This window comes from Triturus cristatus, chromosome 2_1 (assembly GCF_964204655.1).
Source record: "Triturus cristatus chromosome 2_1, aTriCri1.1, whole genome shotgun sequence".
Classification (NCBI taxonomy): domain Eukaryota; kingdom Metazoa; phylum Chordata; class Amphibia; order Caudata; family Salamandridae; genus Triturus; species Triturus cristatus.
In genome coordinates, this window is record NC_140581.1 from 316,635,666 (window position 1) to 316,659,222 (window position 23,557).

General features: G+C 44.2%; 1 protein-coding gene across 1 annotated transcript in view; it reads right to left on the bottom strand.

Annotated features, from left to right (window-relative positions):
* The window catches only part of PAIP1 (poly(A) binding protein interacting protein 1), a 659,103-nt gene extending 644,813 nt beyond the window's left edge, over positions 1 to 14,290 (bottom strand). The window contains exon 1 of the mRNA XM_085638605.1: positions 13,867 to 14,290. Coding sequence (XP_085494731.1) covers positions 13,867 to 14,149 — 283 coding nt within the window. The 5' untranslated portion in view covers positions 14,150 to 14,290. The remainder of the gene's footprint in view (positions 1 to 13,866) is intronic.
* Between the last annotated feature and the right edge of the window lie 9,267 nt (positions 14,291 to 23,557).

Here is a 23,557-nt window from a genome sequence, read left to right on the forward strand (position 1 = left end):
CACGCTCCTATCAAAACAAGTGTGCAAATGGATCATATGGTCAGACTTAAGATGATGGCCTTTTGTGCTGTAAGGAGCAACTACTTTACAAAAGTTCTGGTGAAGCTCAGACCGACCTTGGCAGGGGAAAAGGGATTACAGAAAAGGCAAAACAAATGTAAATTTTAAGTAAAACATTCAACATAGCTGCAGTATCTACGTGCATCCCAATCAGATAGTTTAACAACTGTTTATCCAGGATTCAAAGTTATAAAATAATATTATGGGGTTAAATGTTGTAGGGGACACCTTAGTGTCGATCACCAGTCGATTGGCTCTAGATTGGGATAAACAAAGATGTTTACAAATAATTTTGGATCTAGACCAGTGGTTCCCAACTGTTTAGAACCACAAGCCACTTTTTAGAACAAACTTTCGTGACGCACCTACCTTTAATAGGCATGAGGTAGGGTGATTTTGAACTTAACTAAAGCATCGTGTGGTAGCCCACCGCCATTTAGAAACATTGAAATGCCCCACTAAATTTGCACAGACATGCAGTTTGTCTGAGAAAACTAAATATCACACAAATTAAAATGTATGGAAAACGGGTTTCTGTGAATATTTCTCATTTGTGCATCAAAGTGTCTTGATCCTCATAAAATGTTTGCAGCACACTTCAGAATTACAAAAAACGTGCTTAATTTTTATTTTCCTAACTGATGAATGCACACAGTTCATTTACAGGTATTTACATTCTGTTGTGTATTGCAAAAACATCATCCTACATTGTCACATAATTCACTTAAAAGATGTCTCTCGCTTTGCAGTCAGAGAAAGAAAAGTCAACATCAATCCCCATGTTAATGAATAAAGCAGCATGACATTTGACCTCGGTCTTTGAATCACAAATGTGACAAGTTAAAAACATCTACACATTGCTTTTTTTTCACAGCACTTTCATTGAGAAACTCAAAACGTTTTGTGCTCAAGTTAAAAATAAAACCGGAATATTTACAAAAAAAAGTGTGTACGTTTCCGTTCCTCCAACAACAGGATACTTGAGAAATGAAAGACCTTGTGCAGCATAGTGACATTGGGCCTGTAGAGTATTTTCCGTGGTTATCTCTACTTTGTGGTGTTCAGAAAAGGCCTTGCTAGGGATCTTAGGCACGACGTTTGGGTTGATACATCTTCCCAAACAAATGTCTACGAGAGGTTGCCATTTATACACAGACCATTGATTGATTTGTCTTGATCTGGAGATTCGGTGGATATGCTGTTTTTAATCACGTCAATGATGTATTGCAATATAAGGGGCTGTCTCTTTTCTGACTAAAACTGCAACAGTCCTTCAGCACAATACGAGGCTCATCTTTCCACGGTTTTGATCCCAAGATACAAACTATTGAGGTAAGTGTGCACAAACACAATCAAAAGTAAACAGGTCGATTTTTTTCAGTCAACAGCAGTGATTTCAACAACTGACAAATGTTATGATAAGTCATACAGTCCAGAATGAAACATGACGCTAAGACAATACTTACCCTCTCATGACAGTACCCAGAGAAAACATCATTAACTTCAATACTACAACTATTATTATTGTGGGCCCAGATGTAAATGACTGGAGACTAATCTTTTACAGACGTACAAGTGGTGAAACTACCATCTCTTTTGCTTGGAAAATTCCCAATCCTACTGAGAAACTGTACTCCATAACTGAAAGAGGTAATGTCTTGTACCGCTAGAATGTTTAATTTGAGCAATTTAACTGGCAAAGCTATGGTCACATCCAAGTTTGGGACACCCCTATTCAAATTTCCCTTAAGTAAAGCTTATTTCTAGCTCGAAAAATTGTGGTGATTAAAATAAAATAAAAGGTTATAGTCAAATATATCTTAAAACCCTTAATTTTAAATAGACAAATGACTCCATGTTCAATAAGCTACAAAAAGGAAATAGGACCATATTTACATTTAAAGTACAACTGAAGCCCACAATCAGTTTGATAGCAATTATCGACTTGTAAATAAAAGGCAAGAATACCAGCACAAAACAGTAGCAAACTCTGTATGAAATATAAGCAATATGTGACTAACAGAGAAAATACCATTAAAGTGTTACCCATAACTGAAGCAGAGCTTCTATTAACACCTTTAACATTAGCAGAAAATTATACCTGGCCTGATGAACAAATGTCAAACTTGCAGTTAACGTATTGGATTCCACAATTGTCAAAGTCATTCGGTCAGCACAAACTGTGATTCACGACGCAAAATCAAGTAAGATTTCATACAACTGTAAAAACAACTTATAAACTCCAGCATAGTTCATTTTCACTTCAAATCAAAATGCGAATTTCCATTAAAAAAAAAAAATCAACTTTGCTCATGTGCAGCAAACTTTTACGACATTTTACAATCCCGATCGTCATGGACTAATGGCAACATACAAGCTAACGTGATTCGGCCATGGCATTTTCATTATCTCTACTTTATCCCTGTATGCAGATACTGAGAATGGAAAGCTTTAAGACAAGCTACGAAAAGTATATTAATTGCTGTGGGTACAAATACTGTGCACAAAGCACAATACCAATATAGTTATCCATCTACAGGTCTCAAACTCAATCAATAACGAGATGCATTTCACAAACCAGTACCACATTGTACGCTTTGTGTATGTGGTATTCATATAGCGCAAACCTAACCAAAGGACAACGAAGTGCTGCTACACAGGGTAAAAGGCAAAGAGACAATCAACGAGAGCAAGGAAGGGCAACTGGGTTCTGAAAATGGTCTACTTCATGGAGCACATGAAAAATGTTTTCATTATTTAGTTCAGAAGAATGATAGTATGTCAATGACGTATTCTGAAAGATTGGACTGCTAGGAACCTGTAGTTTTCCTCTTCTACCAAACTCGTAGACCTTAGTTTTTTTTTTTCACGCCCGCAACTGGAAGTCTTGTTGGATGATTATTTACTACAAAGGTACAAAAAACATTTCATTGTTTTCCAGAACTGAGTGATGACAAAAGTTCTAAGAAAACGTATCCATGTATGCCAATAAGTCCATGAAACAAAAAAAACAAACGATATTTACAACATATTCCAATAATATAACAAAAATTCAAATGAAATGTAGAAATTCAACCATCAGCATATGAATATCTTGAACCGGTTTAAAACTCTGTTTCTGCTGCAACTAGTGCTTACAAAATTTGTGAAGCGGGAGTAGAGATCCAGGATTTATTCCCCGACGGTGAACTAGCGGTGATTTATCCCGAGCAGTCAACCCGTCCTAAGTAATTTTGACTACGGCTCCGATTGTTGAGAGCTCTAGGACCTAACTCGACAGAGAAGTTTTTTCTGCGGTAGAGTGGCCACCACTCTCTCCACCCTTGCCGTTACCACTGAGGAGGTTGAACCCCTCTTTCTTTGACGATTCTGCGGCGTCTTAGAGTCCTGTCCTTTGACAGACATGGTGCCCACTCCCCTTCCACACGTACCCCAGTCCTGATGAAGACCCCATCCCGTAAGGTCGTAATGAGTACCTACAACAAACAAGGGGTCGAAACGTCGACATAACACCATTGCCAATACTATCACCAGTACAGGATGCACTGTGATCTTCTACATATATGGCATTTTTCAGATATTGTAATCATGATTTGATCTGTATGTAATACGCGGCAGTGATTCAATTATGCCGACCAATTTGATTGTGTTCTAGTGGATCTATCATTGTGTTCACTTCCTTTTAAATCCCACACTCAATAACTAACCCCCTCACCCCTCCTTTTCTGGGCACTTTTATTTAAAAATTGTTGCCTAAATTATGGACCTCAGTAAAACGTTTATGACAGTTCAATGTGATTAAATGACATTTGAACTCCTTTGAGTTATTTGGTCAATTGTTTTCCAATGTTTTGTTTTGAATGATTTGTATGCTGGGACCGTTTCCTCCATACAAAATATATGACGTCAGATAATTTCGCAAGAAGTCTGCACACAGCACAAAATCACACCAGTTACATGCTAAATTTTAAATAAGAGTTTGAATGGTGGCTCTTTGCCTTATGTACGCTGTTTAATTGTGTCGAACATCATAACAAAGGATGCTTGTTGGTGGTTTACGGATTCTGCATTTGTGTAAGCGTTTTCACATTATCATATGCCCGAGCGTGACTCCTGAGGAGGGGGGAGGCATAGGATGCCGTCTTTGCTTGATTATGTTCCGTTATCGGTTGTATAGCGATAAACTTTTTTTTAAATGAAAGTTTGACATCCTCATTCCTGTCTTTCTGTTACCTGTATATTTTATATTGAAAATATTGTCAATTAAAGGGAGCAGTCACACTCTGAGGCTCTTAATAAAACTTGTGAAACAAGTAAAACTGTGACAGATTTTAGAGCAGTCAATGCGCTCATGGTGTAACATATATGTAATGTTATAGTGATTTGTTAAGTGCACGAATACCAACCGGTCTCTTGGCGCTAGCAGTCCTGAGTAAGTAAAACTTGACCTAGTTACAGAATAGCCAGGTTTTGAGTTCTTTCCTGAAGGTCGTTAAAGTCGGCAGAGCCCTAATAGAGCTTGAGAGGCTATTCCAAAGTTTAGTGGCAGCTACTGTGAAACTTCTGCCACCGCTCTTGGCTTTCCGGGTCCTGGGTAGGAGCATCAGTTTCACCCCTTCAGAGAAGAGGCATCTGTTGGGGGAATACCACTTCAACGACCGCCTCAAAAACTGAGGGCCTTATGTGATGCATAAGGCTTTAAATGTGATACAACTTCTAACTGGAAGCCAATGGAGACTTTGGATGTGGTTGGCCACCGATTGAAACTTAGGGATACCTAAAAGTAGCCTTGCCGCATCATTCTGTATTATCTTCAACTTTCTTAACTGTTTCTCGGGCATGTTGAGATAAAGGCCATTGCAATAATCTAACTTAGATAGAACTAGGGAGGTGATTATGATCTTTCTGCTGTTCTCTGGAATATAGGGCAAGATTTTTCTTTGCAGTTTGAGTAAATAAAAACTGGAAGACCTGACCGCGTTGACTTGAGGCTCAAAGTTAAGTTTGTCATCTATTATCACTCCTAAGTTTTTAGCCTTTGTCACTAGGGTGAGTAATGAACCTAGTTCCAGCAAGCCGACGACCAGTAGGGAAGAGATTTCCTAACAAAATTATCTTGGTCTTTGCTGAGTTCAATTTGAGGCAGTGTGAACTCATCCAGGACCTGACGGCCAACATGCAGTCATGAAATCGAGCAGCAAGTGACACGCCATTTTTATAAACAGACAGGACGATTTGGGTGCCGTCAGCATAGGACAATCCAAAGGATCTGATCAAAGATGCTAATTCTGACACAAATATTAAAAAGAGTGGGGCTAATTGATGAGCCCTGTGGGTGTAAAGGAGAGGGACTCACATGTGACAAGGGATAACGATTGAAGTCTGCATGATAAGGAGGAGATCAAAGAAAATGCTTTATCTTTGATTCCAAAAGAACTCAGGCGATTGATTAACAGCTTTTGGTTTGATTGTGTCAAACGCTGCCGACAGATCGAGAAAGATGAGAGCAGCAGCACCCCCATCATCTAGTACAGTCCTAATTTCATCAGTGGCTTTGATCAGGGCCGATTTTGTGCTGTGGCCTGGCCAACTGTGTCTCATCCAAGAGATGATTTTCATGTAAATAGTTGGCAGAGTATTGATGACCTTTTCCACCAACTTGGCCATAAATGGAAGACGCAAGATAGGTCTAGATTTGTTGGGTTCAGCTGAGTCCAGGTTGGGTTTCTTCAGAAGAGGCAGTATGGTGGCCCTTTTCCACATGGAAAGAAATACCCTTCTTTGAACAGAGAGTTAAAAATGGTGGACAGACTGCTTCCCAGGGTTTCAGAAACCTGTTTGAAGACCATGAGGGGTAAAGGGTCTTGAGGGAATACCGACTTTGCCTGCTCGATCAATGCAGCAATCTGATCGCTAGAAACAGGAGAAAACTTCTGAGAATGCTGGGGAGCTAGAAATTTGTAGATCATTGGACTCCTGAGCAGCTGGCCTATGAGTTGTTTCAAAGATGGACTAGAGCTGCTCAACTTTCTTTTGGAAATTCAGAGCCAAGGTATCACAGAACACTTGGGAGTGCTCCATTATGGCATTGTCTGAAAGGGTGGCGAGTTTCACTACTACCTGCAAAAATTCTTTAGTGGAATTTTTTGCACACTCAATTAAATTAGAATAGTAGGTGCATTTTTCTTTAAAAATAAGATCTTTGTATTTAGATAGCAAGATCTTTATTGATAGAGAGCGCCTTCTCATTGTAATGTGCTCTCCAGTGTCTTTCCTGTCTTATACAATTTTGTTATTCAAGCCTGAGAGCATACGAAAACCATGGGACCAATGGGATTTTTCTGTTACTAGAGGATTTTTTATAGGGTGCTAGTCTATCCGCTACCATGTTTAGCCACCTACTAAAATGGGAGGAAGCAAGTTCAACGTCAGTCAGATTGGATTGGGAAAGCGACAAGTTTTCCTTCTTCTGTATGGCCCCAGTAGACGGTTTAATGTCTATAGATTCTCGTATCATCCCTACCGCTAAGACCTCTATTATTATTAGATATAGACCGCCAGCAGGAATGGACAAAGAGCTATACAGGTCACCTACGAGATGGGGCCCCCCCACTACAGCAAATGGCGCAGGAGCACAGGTATGACTACAAGTAGGAAACTTGACCGCTGGTCCAAATGCGACACGTCCCTAATTGAAGTCCCTGTAGGGCCGGAGTCAGCCACAAGATCCAGGGCTATTAGTGAGCATTTGAATATAAATCTAAGGGGAGAGGAGGTTGGCAAACGCCCCAATACCGAGCAAGGAGGAGCAATGTGTGGTAATGTGAGCATTGGCTCAGAATGCCCAGACATTGGAATGTGTGATGAGGTCATGAGGGCACTGCAATCCGATTGTAAGCAGTTGCTCCAGGGCCCCTTCATGGTGAGACATCCTCTCCATTAAACATCCTCACACCTTCATAGACTGCTTGGAGTCATCTTTATCAAACTGGCGACGAGGATGGGATGTCTCTGGATGCCACTACGCAACTTGGATAACGACAAGATAAAGAAGGGGCCAGAGAGCAAACCATTTACTGGCTTGTTTTTCTCACGACTGAATTCGTCTTTGTTCACGAGTAAGTGAACCAGCAAGGTGAGAGATCCATTTTTCTGCCATCTGCTCATCCTCTCCTAGTTTTTTCAATCACTGACTGTAGTACTACTGATATCAATACTAAAATTCGTCCCCGACACTTAAGAATTCTGGTTTGGAACGTGGCAGGGATTGACAAACTGCTAGTAAACCCCGATTTTTGTTCCTTTGTGGATATATATGATGCAATACTCTTCCAAGAAACCTGGAGTTTGCAAACACCACACAGAAGTGGGTTTTCTACCTATGGTTTAAGTGCTGCAAGGAAAGACAAGAGGACACCATCGGGGGGTTTGGCTTTTTGGGTCAAAACGCTCTTGGGTCAAGAGTTAGGCAGGTCCATGTAGATTCCCTTGCTATTTTACCCATACTTTTCGAACTATGCAGTGGTTTGAAAATTAAGGTTTGTAATATTTATAACAGAGTTGTTAGGGGTTCTGAAAAAACTAATACCATCAAAGTTTTAGATCATGTTCTATCCGAATCCACTGATAGTAACCCTGTCTTGGTAGCCGGAGATTTTATTGCACAACCGTTTGTCCTGACCCCCGAGATCTGACTGAGGAGTGTGACAGTGCTTGGCTTGTCCCACAGCTAGATCTTCCCCCAGTTAGATGGACAAAAAGAGGAAGCCAGGTATTGGCTCTTACCCTACAACACGATTTGAGGGCCACCAATGGGAGGACGAAATCAGATCAAAATGGAGACATAACCTTTAATAGACCAGGTTATGCTAGTAGGATGGACTATTGCCTGGTTGCCCTAAGTCTCTTGCCATTGGTTTACGATATGGCAGTGGCCAACCGATCAGATAGAGACCATAACTCCCTGATCCTTTCTTTAAAAATCAGGATGAAAGTGAACAAGATATTAGAGGTAGAATGGACCTGGGTGAATTGTCCAACACGAACAACTTGGGAATGATCAGATGGGACAGGGTGGAGGAACAGCCAGAGGTCTTGGAAGTAGTTAAAGTTAAAACACATCTGGTGGTAGGAGAGATGTTCAAACTCTCTCAAGATAAAGTAGTTGGAAAACCTGATCACCCAACATGAAACCCTATTTATTGAGAACAGGGATTTGCTGGGCATACCGCGTAGGGAGCAGAAATATGAGCAAGATGAGACATAGCCAAAGTAAGAATCTCAGGCAGTTTGGTATAATCAGGACTGTAGGATAGCTAAGGCTGATCTTGTACGGGCCGGAAAATAATGTTCACTCTGAACTGGTGGCTTGTAGAAAAAGATATAGGAAAGTAATTAAGTCAGCTAAAATAAAAAAAAAATGGGAAAGCTCCCTCTGGTCATCTTTACAAAAGGCACTAAGAGTTAAGAATTCAAAGTCTTTCTAGAAACAAGCAGCCTACTGGCTCAAAGGTAGAAAGACTAAATTGGAGTTCACAGTCCTACCTGAAGAGTGGGTAACTCACTTTGGGGGTCTCTACGCACCAGGTAGTAATGAGGCCGAGAGCCAAACTGAATCATGGGGGGAAAACTTGTGTGGTGCCAAGGAGGACTTGGGAGTTCTCTTTAGAAGAAACACTGGTGGCGATTCCTTCGAGCATCCCGGCTGGAGCTCCGGCCCTGACCGAATCCCAAGCGATTTGTATAAAGAGGACCCAATTGCCTGGGCTCCATATATTAAGATGTTAACAAACACCATTCTATTGGGAATGAACATTCCCCCCTTGTGGAATATAGCAGAAATAATACCTATTTATAAGACGGGTGATAGAGCAAACCCGGCTAGCTATAGACCTACAAGTCAAATTGACTTACTGCAGAAAATGTTCTACAAGCAGGTGTTGTCTAGGGTTTAGGACTGGATTTCAGAGCACCATGTCCTGAGTGATCTCCACGCAGGATCTCGTGCAAATATTAGCACATTGGTTCAGGTTTTTCATTTTCTATGCGTTTACTAGACGGAGGTTAGTATCAGAGGTGGAAAGTTATATGTTGCCTTTGTGGACCTATGCACTGCATTTGATCTAGTACCACGAGCTAAGCTATGGAAAGTGGTGGCAGAGATGGGCCTACCCCATAATTTATTAGAAATTTTAATTCGATTGCATTCACTAAATACAACCCAAGTTAGGTGGGGGGAAAATAACCAACTCACCCAGCAGTTTTCTATTAAACGTGGAGTAAGACAGGTATGTGTTTTAGCGCCCATCTTATTTTCTCTTTTTATTAATGTGGTGGTAGATTACCTGGATAGGGATGGGTCTGACGCCCCGAAAGTAGATGAGAAGATACTCTTTGCGGATGACAATTAATCTCAAATCCCCCCCCCAAGGGCTCCAACAACTGTTAAATGATTTTTATTGGGTTTTGTAAGGCGTAGGGCCTGGTGCTGAACGAGGCCAAAAAGAAATATATGATCTTTTCCAGAGGGAATACTAAATCACCTAAAAGAACTATGTATGCAGGAAGTACCCCCTTGAGCAAATATTTGTCTTTGACTATCTGGGTATCCGTTTAATGTCTAAACTAAAATTGCCCCCCCACATTGAAAAAGGCCAATTGTGGCTAATCCAGCAGACTGCACATATAAGTAAAATCCATAAGAACACAGTGTCCAGGAAAGTGGCCCCAGCATTGGAAATTTAAAATATCAAAGCACTGGGGCTCTCTACGGGGCTGAACTGTGGGGTATTGGGATTACTAACTCTCTTACTTCGATAGAAATCCTCTTTCTAAGATCACTTTTAAATCTTCCCATTAGTACCGCCCTGGTTGCTAGGTTTTTGGATTTTGGCCATAAACAGCTGGCGTATAAACTGGACTACATTTTTTGGCATCGTTTGGAGTTTGTTAAAGAGCTCGCCCCTAACCGACTGGTGACGATTGTTCTGCTGAAGCAACACCAGGTAAAATCCATTCCATGGTTTAGCTCACTGAAAAAGCTACTTAAGAGAGTTGGGATGGAGGAGTACTGGTCCACTCCTTAAAGACTGTCCCTTACACCGAAGTGCAGGGTTAAAACAATATACTGGGAAACTACAATGGAGCAGGAGATAGCTAAACCCGGTGGGTACACTGATCCAGGATTTTAGGAGTTTTAAAATCGTTCCATTTTATGAAGAAACCATCGAACACCCATGGCACGTAAACTATTTATAAAGTTTCGATACAAGAGACTCCCCACTAAACGGTTTTGTAATAAGTGGTGTAGAGAGGCTCCCTCTGATGATCAGTGTCCAGCGAGTAAGGCTAACCCTGAATCTATAGCCCACTTGATATTCTTTTGCCCCTATTACAGACGTTTGAGGGTCAAGTGGATTGTTCCGCAGGGTAAACTAATCGGACCTGGCCATTACGTTGAGGTTTTGAGAATTTTAGCCACTGATACTCGCAGGGTGATAGTCTTTGGTTTGGCAAGATTTTGGTATGCATTATGGAACGTTTTAAATGTATTGCATAAATTGTCTTTTACACTTCTTTTTTTTAACTATATTTATGAAAATCTTTTGTCTACTCTCAAACAATGAGTTTTATTCCTAAATTGTTTTAATTAGTGATATGCAATCTGATAATTGATTTTTATTTTTATCATTTTAGTATGAGCTGTACCACACACTTTTTAAGATCTTTCTGATGGAAAATAAAGCTATTTGATGATGAAAGCGACAAATGGTGCTTGAGCATATTATTATCAACATTCTTCCAATTTCGATATTGCGGGCGAGAGCTAATTTTGAAGTACTATTGGTGAATATTCCATCTAGTGTATGTCCAGCCAAGTGCGTAGGCTCCTTGACCGTTTGAAAAAGTACTGCTGTGCTCATGGTGTCTAACAGTGAAGTGGTATTGTTATCTGCGGCAGCATCCAAGAGAAAACTCAAATCGCCTAAAATATGAAAACTATTATCGTAAACTCAAGATTCCAATAACAAGCTGAAGTTAGTAAGAAAGGCATTTTTGGGTCAAGGCAGGCGGTAGAGTACCATCCCTTTAAAGGAGAAATGGTTGGTTATTTTTAAGCTGAAAAGGAATGCTTCGCAAAACAAACATATTTAATAGAAAGGAGCTGTGAGTGAGGAAGTTTAATCTTAGAAAACTAACTGTTTCATTCAGCATGCCTCCAGAGAAATCAAAGGTTATTTTCTTTCAGATGTTTATTTTATCATTTGTCAATAGGATGGAGAAGGAAATTTGACTTTCTTTCATGCAATAAAGACTAATATAAACATTTAGGAAGTGATGCTTTGAAACCAGACTTTTCAGGAAAATGCTCCTACTAATGTATCAAATTATTTAAAAGATGCGTTCTCTCATAACTGGGCCTCGTAATTTTAACAGGGAAAATACCGCCTTCAGATACCTTCAATAGTAACACTAACATTCACACCTTTATTACTAAGAAGCCTGTTACACAAACGTATCTTTAATCATCTGAAAAATAACTGCTGTGTAAATTCTTCCTTCTAGAAATATTTTTTCAAAGTTTATGGTACTTCTCCCTTAAGTTCACATTTATCTTAAAACAACAGTTTGAACTCACTACTCTGGTGAAGTTTATGACATCTGGCAACAAGTTCAACTTTCGACTATGCAATAGTTTCAAATGGCTAACCTTAGGTTATGACTGGTACCTTTGTTAGATTCACAGGGGACTACAGTGTCACAACTATTAACAAATCATTTTTTTGTGGGTTCCAAGTGAACTTGAACAAAAACAACCTTTGACAAATAAAAACCAAAGAACAAAAATTGTGTGTCCAGGTTTTATGGTAACCCTAGCAGCCAGTGATTGTCTGTCCACAAACAACTTCAAACTACAGACACCCGAAAAAGAACAATTTGAAATTGAAAGCCCAGGTCAATGTATATTATTTACAAGAGTCCTTTATATTTTACACAGAATTATAAAAAGTACCAGTGTCTCAGTCTCTCTACGAGTTTTCTGTAGGTACTCGACTGTGCTGAGGCCTTTAATAGGCAGTAACTTGACATAAAAAACATAGCCCCATGACTGTACTATACTCAGGGCACAAGTCCCAAAAAAAAAAGTGGCGGGGGATTAATCAATTTAGGCAATATGCAAATTAACCAACTTGGGCAACATGCAAGTGACATCATGGACCATGCATGACTTCACAAATGGCATTGCAATCAATGACCTCACAAGAAGGGACATCAGATCTTAAGATCTCACATATATATTTAGCAGGTCTATCATGAGTACATTTGAGCTTATTACAATATTTAACAAATAAGATTTTGGGTCGGCTTGTGCCAAAAAACATGACGCAACCCCGACGGAAAATCTTGGCTTCAACATATACATTTATTTTTTAAAACCCTGCCTCAAAGAAACTGGCAACAAGGAGAAATGTGGCAGTGCATCTGTTCTGCTTAATTGGTTGAAAAGTCTGCATTTTAAAATATCTTATGGGGTTAAGGTACATGCTGCCAATATCTCTGTATGTCAACTATATTTTGGAATAATAATGGTAAGATCACTCTGGAGGTGAACGCATTTGCTGGAGAGATCTGCGTTTTTTCTAGACCCAGTTTTGAATCAAAGTAGCCTAGTGGGTTAATATGTCTCCTGCAAAGCATATTATGTAACATGCAAATAATAGATTTTTATTTTAAGTAAATGGTTAAGTGGGTTACTCCTTTTAACACAGAGATCCATTTGTTACTTGAAGTTCATAAACTTTAATCCGTCTAACATAGCACAGTGAGCTATGAAGGACATGTGTCTTAGATCACCTTGTAACCCTGTTTTATGTAGCACATCCTATACACTATTTATACACACATGATTTATGGTGAATGTATAATGTGTACGTGTGATGTACAAGCGCTCTGACACCCTGTAATGGGATGACCAGCACTATTGCGCTACAAAATAATTAAAACATAATAGTGGTATTTAAATTATTTGTGTAAATACTGGCATAGACGAACAAATCTGATATTCTTACAGTGCAAGCAGAACTCTTATACACAGAGACAGAACAAAGTCAAAAGCATGTCTTTCTAAAGTACCTGTGAAGTGATAAGTTGTGTGCCTTTGTTTCCCCTACATTGCATTTACCAGTGAGGCTCCCAGTCATGAAACTCCAACAAAAGCTGGCCTGATGGCCCCTGAACTTCGGCCTTTGTTATGGGCCCTGCAGTAATCTGATAAGTCCCTTTCCCCTCCTGCAAGTTGCTGCTCGGAAAGAAAGCAGACAACGTGCAGGCGTAACTAAACGTGTCCCAGAGTCTGAAAATTACATCGGGACAAGATACTATATTTCCTTGGGGCCCAACCTCTCGACAGATTAGTACCCTCGACAATGAAAAGACTGGGTAGACGCCATCTACACTCGACTTATGAACTGACTAAACTAGTCTCTTGAATAAGCAGTTCTGAATCCACAAAAGGTTGATTTAAGAACTAACAATAACAAATGGTAATTCTGAAACCCAAACCAGACAAAAAGCTTTCAGTTGGTGCCTGGCTTAACTTTCCTTAACAGTTCACACCACTCAGTACCGTCACAGGACGTCAACTTCTTTAATTTGCAACTTCCCTCTAGCGAAGCTTGTTGGCACGCTCATGGCACTCGTAGTGCGGTACATCCCCAATGTCTCTAGCAGACTGAGGGAAGCCTGTCCCACTAACTACCAGCACCTTGCAAGCAGGTCACCAGCCACATTCCCCCGGAGCCGTACCTGGAGCGCACTCTGCCGCCACGGGCGGAGTAGTCTTTGGCGGCCGGAGGGGCTCCTGCTGCTGCTGCGGGGGTCCTGGCTTCTGGTCGCCGCTCGGGGGCCGACAACCCGGGCCCCGACCGCTCTCCAGCGGAGGCGCCGCCCGGCCGCGACCACCCTCTGGCGAGGCTGCCCGGCCCCGGCTGCTGCCCAGGGGCCCTGCCCGGCCTCCTGGCGTGAGCTGCGAGCGGCCCCGCCCCAGGCTACGGCCCGCCCCCGGGGCCCGGTCAAAGCAGTCCGACATCCGTCCCTAGGGGCTCTGCCGCGGTCTACGCCAGTCAGCCGGCAGGCCCCAGGGACAGCGGCACAGGGAGCAAGCAGATAAGACACGCGCAGCGCCTCCGCAACACTGCACCCTATGAAACATGAGCACAGGCCGCACCGCAGCCACCACTGTCTGTCTGCCTCAGCCTGTCGCCGGCAGGGCAGCGCCAAACACTGGCCGAGCCGCAGCGCTGCGCCCCCTGCTGTCCGGAGGACCGAGCACTCACCCGGAGAGGGGGGCTGAAGCAGCTGCGGCAGGAGAAGGGAGACCAGGCAGAGGTCCCCGTCCCGGCTTCTCCGTAAATGTTTGTTTGCCATTCTTTATGTTCGTTCCTTTCGTGGCTTGTGTGCCCCCCCTCCCCCGCTACATATAACTTATACATATTCTAGCTTCCTTTGTACTCTCCATGCTGGCGGTGCATATTTTGAGAGATTTGTACTTTACTTTGTAAATCAATCTCGTTTTTTAGGTCGAGCCTAGACAGTCTGGATGATCAGTTGTAAGTACTTTGTGGGCTTGGATTCCTCCTATCCCTTTTGATGTGTCTAGTCTGTTGTATTGTAAAAATCCTTGCTTGTTAATGGGTAATTTGTCGCTGACTGCGGCCCCCGCAGGGGGCCACTCGGCGGTCGGCGCCTTAGTGGCCCCGGGGCCCCGGTCACCCCTCCCCACCCCCTCCCTACGGGGGGGGGGCGGGGACACAGACTGGAGCCCCCCCTCCGTTGTCAGGGCTGGAAGTGACGCGCAATGCGGACCATTGCGGCTGGTGGCACTCTCCACCGGAATCACTGGTCGCGTACTGCAGCTGCAGGAGACTGGGATCCTGGTTACGGACACTTTTACCGTTCGCAGGGGGCGCCGCCAGACAGCATATGGGGGCTGCTGTCCCAATAACTGGGGTGTCAGCGGGGCAAACACAAGGGGACATTATGGCAATAGAACATTGGTCACGCCCAGGGTGCACTGAATCTCTACTTCAACGGAGCAGGAATTTGGCACCGCTGGGGATGCTCTGGGTTGTGGTGGGGGGCACCCCCCGCCACCCTCCTTCTGAGGAGCATGATGGGAAGGGCGTAGCAGGACTTAGTCAATCCTCAATGCGTGAACTTTACTGTCAGCGCGCAATGTTTAAGCCGGACAGATTCCCGAAGCTGGTATGCCTAGGGGGTTACATCACTGAGGGATCTGTAGGGGCATAATTCTGTAGTAAATCACTTCTCTACTATGCTCCACTGTATAGCTCTGTAGAATGTTTCATGACATCATGGAATGCCTGGGTGCCTCTCTGGGCTTACAGTGGCAGTTGGTCAACTCAGGCTGAGCTGTTGGGAGCCTGCTCCTGGTGGGGTTGTCTTTGTACCATCTATCTACTCTTCTTATCCTGATCATATATGCTAGAACCAAGCCACTAATAAAGGAACATCCTACATGTACAGATGGACTCTGTATCTTCATTTACAACAATCTTTGGCGACGATTTTGAACCTACGTGTGTAGTAAGGAGTAAGGTCAATCAAGGAACTGAAGGACAAGCAGTTAAACACCTTCAGGACTTTCAAAACGTCAATTGAAACTGAGAGGTAACGCCCTGGACAGCCCCACCAGTGTCCTGTACCATCTGGACAGCCTGCAACCTGGGCGTTTGTCTTCTAAGGAGTCTGCTGTCACCTTTAAGACTTTAAGAGCGTACAATCTCTCTGACAACAAGCCTGCGGTATTTGAGTCTTCAGTCTGCCTGGAAGTGTTGTGTCTTGTCTGCGCCCTCAGTGAATTGCCACCAAAGGGCTATCGAAGTTCAAAGAAAGTCTTATTGTGAGAGCAGCAGTGTATTTTAAAATGGAGGGGAAACTTCTTGGGACAGTCTGAGCATCCTGCAGTGAGCAACTTTTATTCAACTGGTGTGGAAATCGGCAATTACTGTGTTTGTTTGGTAAAGCTGCATGCAGGACAGGCCATTGGTTCAGTGAATGTGTTGGTTTCTTGTACGTTCTGCTTAATTATTTACTGTTGAATGATCTAGCCGCAAGCAACAACAGGACCAGTCTTACTATGCCTGAGTGTCCCTGTGCAAGCCATCTGATCAGTGACTGTTTTCCTAACGCAAAGCAGACCGTTCTGACTGACACCCGTTAAGGTGTGCGTGTCCCTAATTTTGAGGTACCAGAAATTTAGCTGTTCACCGTGCCGAACCAGAGCGCAGTAAAAAGAGGAGAGAGCAACTCATCGGCGTACCTGAGGCAGTCCCTGGCAGTGGCAGTTACTTCGTGGGGAGGTCCGTCGTCTGTGATTCCTTGCCTTGATCTGGTGACATCATAGAATCTTCTCTGGTGACAGTGGAGCCTCGAGGGTACAGCGTTCTACGTTCTTCCTGTTCCGTGTGTCAGACGTCTAAGCGTTGTCCACGTCCTCACGCACATTACGTTGTCACCGCCATCTTGATGGTCGTTATGGTTACTCTTCCGGCATTGTGCTTCGCTTCATCACCATAACTACGAGTCTCGTGGTTTGTTGGAGTTTGCGAACTTTGTACATTATTGTCGTGGATCTTGGCGCTGGTGGTCAGCACGCATACAGCGATTCACACGCTTGGAAGTACTCACGTTGGTTCAAGGTGGTAGGTGGGGGGGGAAATTCGTGCTGATGATGTCGTGGGATTTCCTTATGTTCTAGTGGAGAACCGGCGCACTCACAGTGCTACGTCATCAGTATCCAGAATCTGGCCCGAGAAGGATTTTCAGTGTGTCATGGTGCAATGTCACGCAATGTTGAGCAGCTATTTTGGATATTTTGTTCCCAAGGTTACCGGAACACGTAGTGTAATTAACAGAAAGATAAACCAGATAGAGCAGTTAAACGTGGGGAAAGGAAACAGTGTGTAATTGCTGCTCTTTTGTTTGAATGCTGTGCTTCGGTAGAATTTTCTAGGAAATGGGAATCGCAACACATTCAGCTTAGTGTCGAGCCTGATGTTTATTGGGTATACGCTGCATTCCACCTATAAGGATGTATAGAGAATGTTACAGCGTCAAATCTCTTACAACACTGCCACCTTGTGGAACTTTTAATTATCACAAGTAAAGGGGAAAAATACATCTAAGAGCTCGTTGAACAGGAAAATACATTGTTATCTATTTTAAAAGTATTTGCTGGGTGGTAGGACAGTGGTAGGACAGACAGTACACTCATAATTCAAGTTTCCACGGGAATATGTCTGGAGAGGTTGAAGTTCACATGACATGACTGTAAGTTCGGAACTAGACAGGTATAATACTGTGGAAAAGAACACAGAGCAAGGACAGAGAGTTTAAAACCAGGAATGTCAAGAACAGGAACAGATATTGTTTTGATGCTTATCTTCAAAAACACATAAATAAGCAAAGTCACTGAAGAAGACCTAAAAGGAGTATCCTCTTGATCCTCTTGATACCGCCAGAATGTCAAAACGCAGGGGATGAAGTATTGAAAAGGAGTCTGTTGTAGTGCTGGTGGTGTATTGCGTTTTCAGTCATATTTATACATTTGATTTGGGTGCTGAACTTGAAGAGATTTCATTCAATTCTGTCCGCATGATGAGATATTTCTCAATCACTGCCATGAGTAACGCAATTACACTGGCGGAATGCATGATGTTAATATCCTTCTAAAATATTTTGGATGCGATTTTGGTACATTGAGAGCTGGTAATTAGCAAATTTGCATGATGTTAATATCCATCTAAAATATTTTGGATGCAATTTTGGTACATTGAGAGCTGGTAATTAGCAAATTTGCTACTTAAAGGTGTGGAAAACAAGGAAATGGTTATTGAGTGCCAAACCAGAACCTGGAGGAGACAAAGGTTTCACAACCAGTATCGTGTGGGGACAAAGGTCCCAGAACAGGCCATGGACTTAGTTAAGAGCATGGCAACCAGGACTAAGTGTTCACTCTTTAAAAAAAAAGAAGAAACTTCAAGTTAGAATGGAGTTGTGTGTAGAGACCTGGGGTAATGCTTATACTGATGATTCATGTTCTGTATTTGTGCATATCTTTCTTTTGTGGGGGCACTCAGTTTATAACATAGCCTCTTCAGTGGGCAATTAATGCTTAGCTGTTTCTAGGCGGTCAGTGCCTCAACTTGTTTTTTAGGCTGACGTTTACTCGCTTACTCTCTGTGTACCCTAATTAGGGGAGGTTGTGTGGTTTTCCAGGGCGAATATCCTGTGGTGTACCCTATTTAGGGGAGGTTGTGAAATGTTTTCCAAGGTTAGTACCCTGTGGTGTACTCTATTGAGGTTGTGTAATTTTCCAAGGTGATGTATCTTATTTAGGAGAGGTTGTAGCTTTAGGGGAGGTTGTATGGTTTTCCAGAGCGAATATCCTGTGGTGTACCCTACTTAGGGGAGAGTGTGGGGGGTGGTCAATGCTTCTAATTTAGTTGCAGTTTTCCAGGGTTAGCACCCTGTGGTGTACCCTATTTAGGGGAGGTTGTGAAATATTTTCCAGGGTTAGTACTCTCTGGTGTACCCTATTTAGGGGAGGTTGTGTAATTTTTCCAAGGTGATGTATCCTATTTAGGAGAGGTTGTAGTTTTAAGTTAGGGGTGCTTTACACTCCATATCGGTGAGCACCCTGTGGTCTACCTGTCTAGGTTTACCCTATTTAGGGGAAACTGTGTTGTTTGTGGGTAGTCAGTTGTTTGTGCTCCATTTCAGTTTTTCTTTTGTGTTAGGCAGCGTGTGTTACGTATAGCTCACAAGTGTAGTGGTTCTTTGGGCGGTGTGTGTCCCGATTTGGTGTAGTGGACCTTTGGGCGGTGTGTGTCCGGATGTGGTCTTCGTATGTAGAGTGTACTCATTTCCGGGTTGTGGGGGTAGTCAACGCCTCTAATTTATTTATTAGCCTTTTATTTATTTATTTATTTATTTATTTTTGTTTCCAACTTTCCATAGTGTTTTTTTTTTTTTTTGGATAGTTTTTCCAGGGCACTTCTCCCTGTAGTGTACCCTTATTAGGGGAGGTTTTGTTCTTTTCCAGAGTATTTCTTTGGGAAGGTTGTGGGGGTGCCTCTAGTTTTCCAGGGTTAGTACCCTGTGGTGTATTCTTTTTAGGGGTAGTTGTAGTTTGGTTTTCCAGGAAGAGTACTCTGTGTTGTACTCTGTTTAGAGAAGGTTGTGTTTTTTTTTCTCCAGGTGTAGTACGCTGTGTCGGGTTTTTGGTGGAGGTTGTTTGGTTAGTTCCCAGGGTTACTGCTCATGGGGCATCTTTTCATGTTGACACTATGCGGTTGAAGTTCACTTACTTGGAACTCGTGGTCAAGTGTTTCAGGTTTGTGGGACTTTGTGTGAGAAGTATTTAGTTCTCTTACTTTACTCTTAACAAATTTTTATCAGTGTCAGCATGCCTTCTCCCTGGTGTATTGTTGTTTTCGTGGAGGTTGCACTCTTCTGGACTGTATCTTACCTCAGTTGTACCTTTTACCAGGGTGTTTATTTTGTGGGATACCCGTGTTTGGGGAAGTTGTGGCTGTGACCACTCTCCATTGCATGGGTTTCATTCATCTAAGCCATGCTTCCCTAAGGGAGGGGGATGGGGTGTGTTGTAGTAATGCAATGTTCTGTTGTCTCTTTTCACTATTGGATATGTACATCTCATTGTTGTACTTTCATGTTAATGTCATATTTGAAGTGTCTTACATATCTTTTCTTCATTTCTGCTGTTGTTCCCTAAGGAAGGAAGATGTGTAGTAAATCACTTCTCTACTATGCTCCACTGTATAGCTCTGTAGAATGTTTCATGACATCATGGAATGCCTGGGTGCCTCTCTGGGCTTACAGTGGCAGTTGGTCAACTCAGGCTGAGCTGTTGGGAGCCTGCTCCTGGTGGGGTTGTCTTTGTACCATCTATCTACTCTTCTTATCCTGATCATATATGCTAGAACCAAGCCACTAATAAAGGAACATCCTACATGTACAGATGGACTCTGTATCTTCATTTACAACAAATTCCCATAAGGAATAGGGGATGGTGGGCAGGGGCAGGAGTCGCCCCTTGCCCATGGTCACGCGCTGGCAGCGAGGAGCACTCCTGTGCTCCGGGTTTAGCAATCAGAGGGGCTGGCCAAAGGTTAAGTAAACCCCTTCTCGCCTTCATAGCCTAAGAGGGCAGGCCCAGAATTGTGAAGAGGGTAACCTGCCCGCATGGGGGGCGAATAGTTCTTGGCACATCTCCCCAGGCCCAATGGGTCCTTTATTTCAGCAGACCCTATTCCGATTAGGATAGCGTCTCGGGCTTTGGGGGCTTAGATGGGGCCATCTACAACACCAGGAGCTATAGCTCACTGGTAAGTCTTGGGTTCGAGTCCCGCAAACGCTGTCAAAGTGTCAGAAGTTGGCAAAATTTCAAACTCTTCTGTAACCAGGAGCCATAGCTCAATGGTAAGTCTTGTGCCTACGGTTCTAATGGTCTCACAGGACAAGGGTTCGAGTCCAGGAAACGCTGTCAAAGTGTCATAAGGTGGCAAAACATCAGAATCATCTTTTGGGCCTGTGGATATAAGGGATCTCACAAGGTTTGAGTCCCGCTAGCGCTGTCACACTGTCATGAAGTGGCAGAATTTCAAACTCTTCCTTCTGCTAGGATGGTTCCCTTCCAGCTAGTCGCAGGAAGCTCTAGATAGGAGAGGTGGCAGGTAAGACTATAGCGGGTTGGTGGGGGGCCCTGGCTGCGACGGTGAGCCGCCTCCAGGGCTGTGGCGGAGTTACAGGGCGATCTGGAAGCAGGCCGGTACAAAGAGTACCTCTGCGCGGCACCAAGGGGGTGCCTGAGCCAAAACGAGGAGCCTCATGGGAGGTCCCGGAAGCCGTGTCGGCGCCCCGCTAGTCCTGAGGGCGGTTGTGGGCCTGAACAACCGGGGGCTTGCTATGCGACGCTCTGCCCCGAGAGGGGGGGCGTGAGTAGAATTACCAACGGCACGTGATCATAGAAAGAATCACCTGGAGGGCAGCACTTGCGGGCATCGCTCCCGCGCTGCCCGGCTCATCAGGCGGGCAGGCGACCCAGATGGTTGCCTGCCCTTGGATCGCCCGTAAGATAACCCACCCATTACATATCTTGGAATTATGTAATAAACCTGCAGCATTTGTTACCCACTTACAACTGTTTCTTGTGTGTCTTTGGGTAACCTAATTTGGGGGAGAGGGGAAAGCTGGGTGCCCCTGGGGGTACTATGTTGCTGACCGCGGCCCCCGCAGGGGGCCACTCGGCGGTCGGCGCCTTAGTGGCCCCGGGGCCCCGGTCACCCCTCCCCTCCCCCTCCCTACGGGGGGGGGGCGGGGACACAGACTGGAACCCCCCCTCCGTTGTCAGGGCCGGAAGTGACGCGCAATGCGTGTCACTTCCTGGCCCAGGGGTGAGGGGGAGGCTATTTAGCCTTCCCCCACCCTCACTGGCGACCTCTTTTGTCGCCCACCTCGCCTTTTCCCTCCCTACCGCTTACCCGGCGTAGGCGTGGTTGGGGTTTTTTTTTTCTGAGCGTTGTAATGTTTTCCTTTTTCGTTGCAGGCGGAGTTACAGGGCGATCTGGAAGCAGGCCGGTACAAAGAGTACCTCTGCGCGGCACCAAGGGGGTGCCTGAGCCAAAACGAGGAGCCTCATGGGAGGTCCCGGAAGCCGTGTCGGCGCCACGCTAGTCCTGAGGGCGGTTGTGGGCCTGAACAACCGGGGGCTTGCTATGCGACGCTCCGCCCCGAGAGGGGGGGCGTGAGTAGAATTACCAACGGCACGTGATCATAGAAAGAATCACCTGGAGGGCAGCACTTGCGGGCATCACTCCCGCGCTGCCCGGCTCATCAGGCGGGCAGGCGACCCAGATGGTTGCCTGCCCTTGGATCGCCCGTATGATAACCCACCCATTACATATCTTGGAATTATGTAATAAACCTGCAGCATTTGTTACCCACTTACAACTGTTTCTTGTGTGTCTTTGGGTAACCTAAGTTGGGGGAGGGGGGAAAGCGGGGTGCCCCTGGGGGTACTATGGCTTCCTGGTCCCTCCTTTTGTCAAGTTGTTCTCCCTTGAAGTATTCAGTCCTGCAAGTACCACGCATCAGGCGTTAGACTAAAGCATTTTAGTACATTGGTTCCCATTACCGCACTAAAATGTATTAGTCAAGCATTTTTAGCAGCTTAATACCACAGGCGCACTGTGAGAGAGACGTGAGTGATCACAAGCGGCTACCCAGCGGGCTGGCCTCAGCTGACTGCGTTGTAAACCGATAAGACCCGCTGCATTCATTTCACATGGTCTGCAGTTCCATCTTCGTATCAGTGAGTGCAGAGCCAGCCAAGTGAATTGGGAGTGGCGCCTTCCTTGTGTTGCTATTCTTCAGCAACTGGCACCACCCCACCAACTCCCTGTTAGTGCCACTGACATCTTTTGGCGGCGGCCTGCAGCACCATCAGCAGAGGATCACAATGGGCACTGTTCTTTCTATCTTGAATTGGCGTCCTCCTCCAGAGTGGGGCCGCTGGTGCCTGTCAGGTCAGTGCACATGAACAGACTCTGACTACGCTGAAGGGTCCAGACTCGCAGCAGGCTGCGGCAGAATGCTGTGTTTTTTATTTCCATTTCCTGCCAATGGACCTAGGCCACCAGGAACTGCTACTGCCGGCCAGAGTTTGACTGTCCCCCCTGATCTCGACAGATGAACACTTCAGGGCAGCCCGAGGTAGCAGGACACTGCCGCACAGAGTCATGAGACTATATGCCTGGCTCTCTGTGAAGGTTGCTGCAGGCTTTCTTTGAAGTGCAGGGGCCCCCTTTTCCCAATAGTTTTTTTTAATGGTTCGACTTCTAAGGTAGGAACTGTTTTTCTTCTAATAATAAAGTATTGTTTGTTTCAGCTGTTGAGGTGCCAGGACCCCCTATGTTGCGTATGCCAGGTTTCCCTCTTCTGATGGGGTTTTCAGTTTGCTTTTACTTTACTTAATGCAGTGCAGAGGCCCGTGTCTTCTGCGTATTTGTAAGTTGTTGCAGCCAGTGCTGGGCCTGCTTACTTTTGTTTTACTGGTTCTGCCCGCGAGTGAGAAGGACATGGGAATAGGCCCTTTTAAATACAACGATGTGGAGACCGCCTCCACCCTTAGGTGCTGTATTCTCACAAATATGCCGAATTCCTTGTGCGTCCAGAAGTTTTCTGGCAACAATTAAAATAATGCTAAGGTAACTCTTGTGAATAATATTCCTGCTGAAGAAAGATCAGTGTTTTGTCTAGTGGCAGTCTGCATCCATCCTAAAGTAGCACAGAGGGTTAATATGCCAGCTGCAAAGAACATGTACATGCACTAAAGTGAATTTTATGTGGGTAGCTCAGTGGGTTTCTTCTTTTGTCACAGATATCCTTTTGT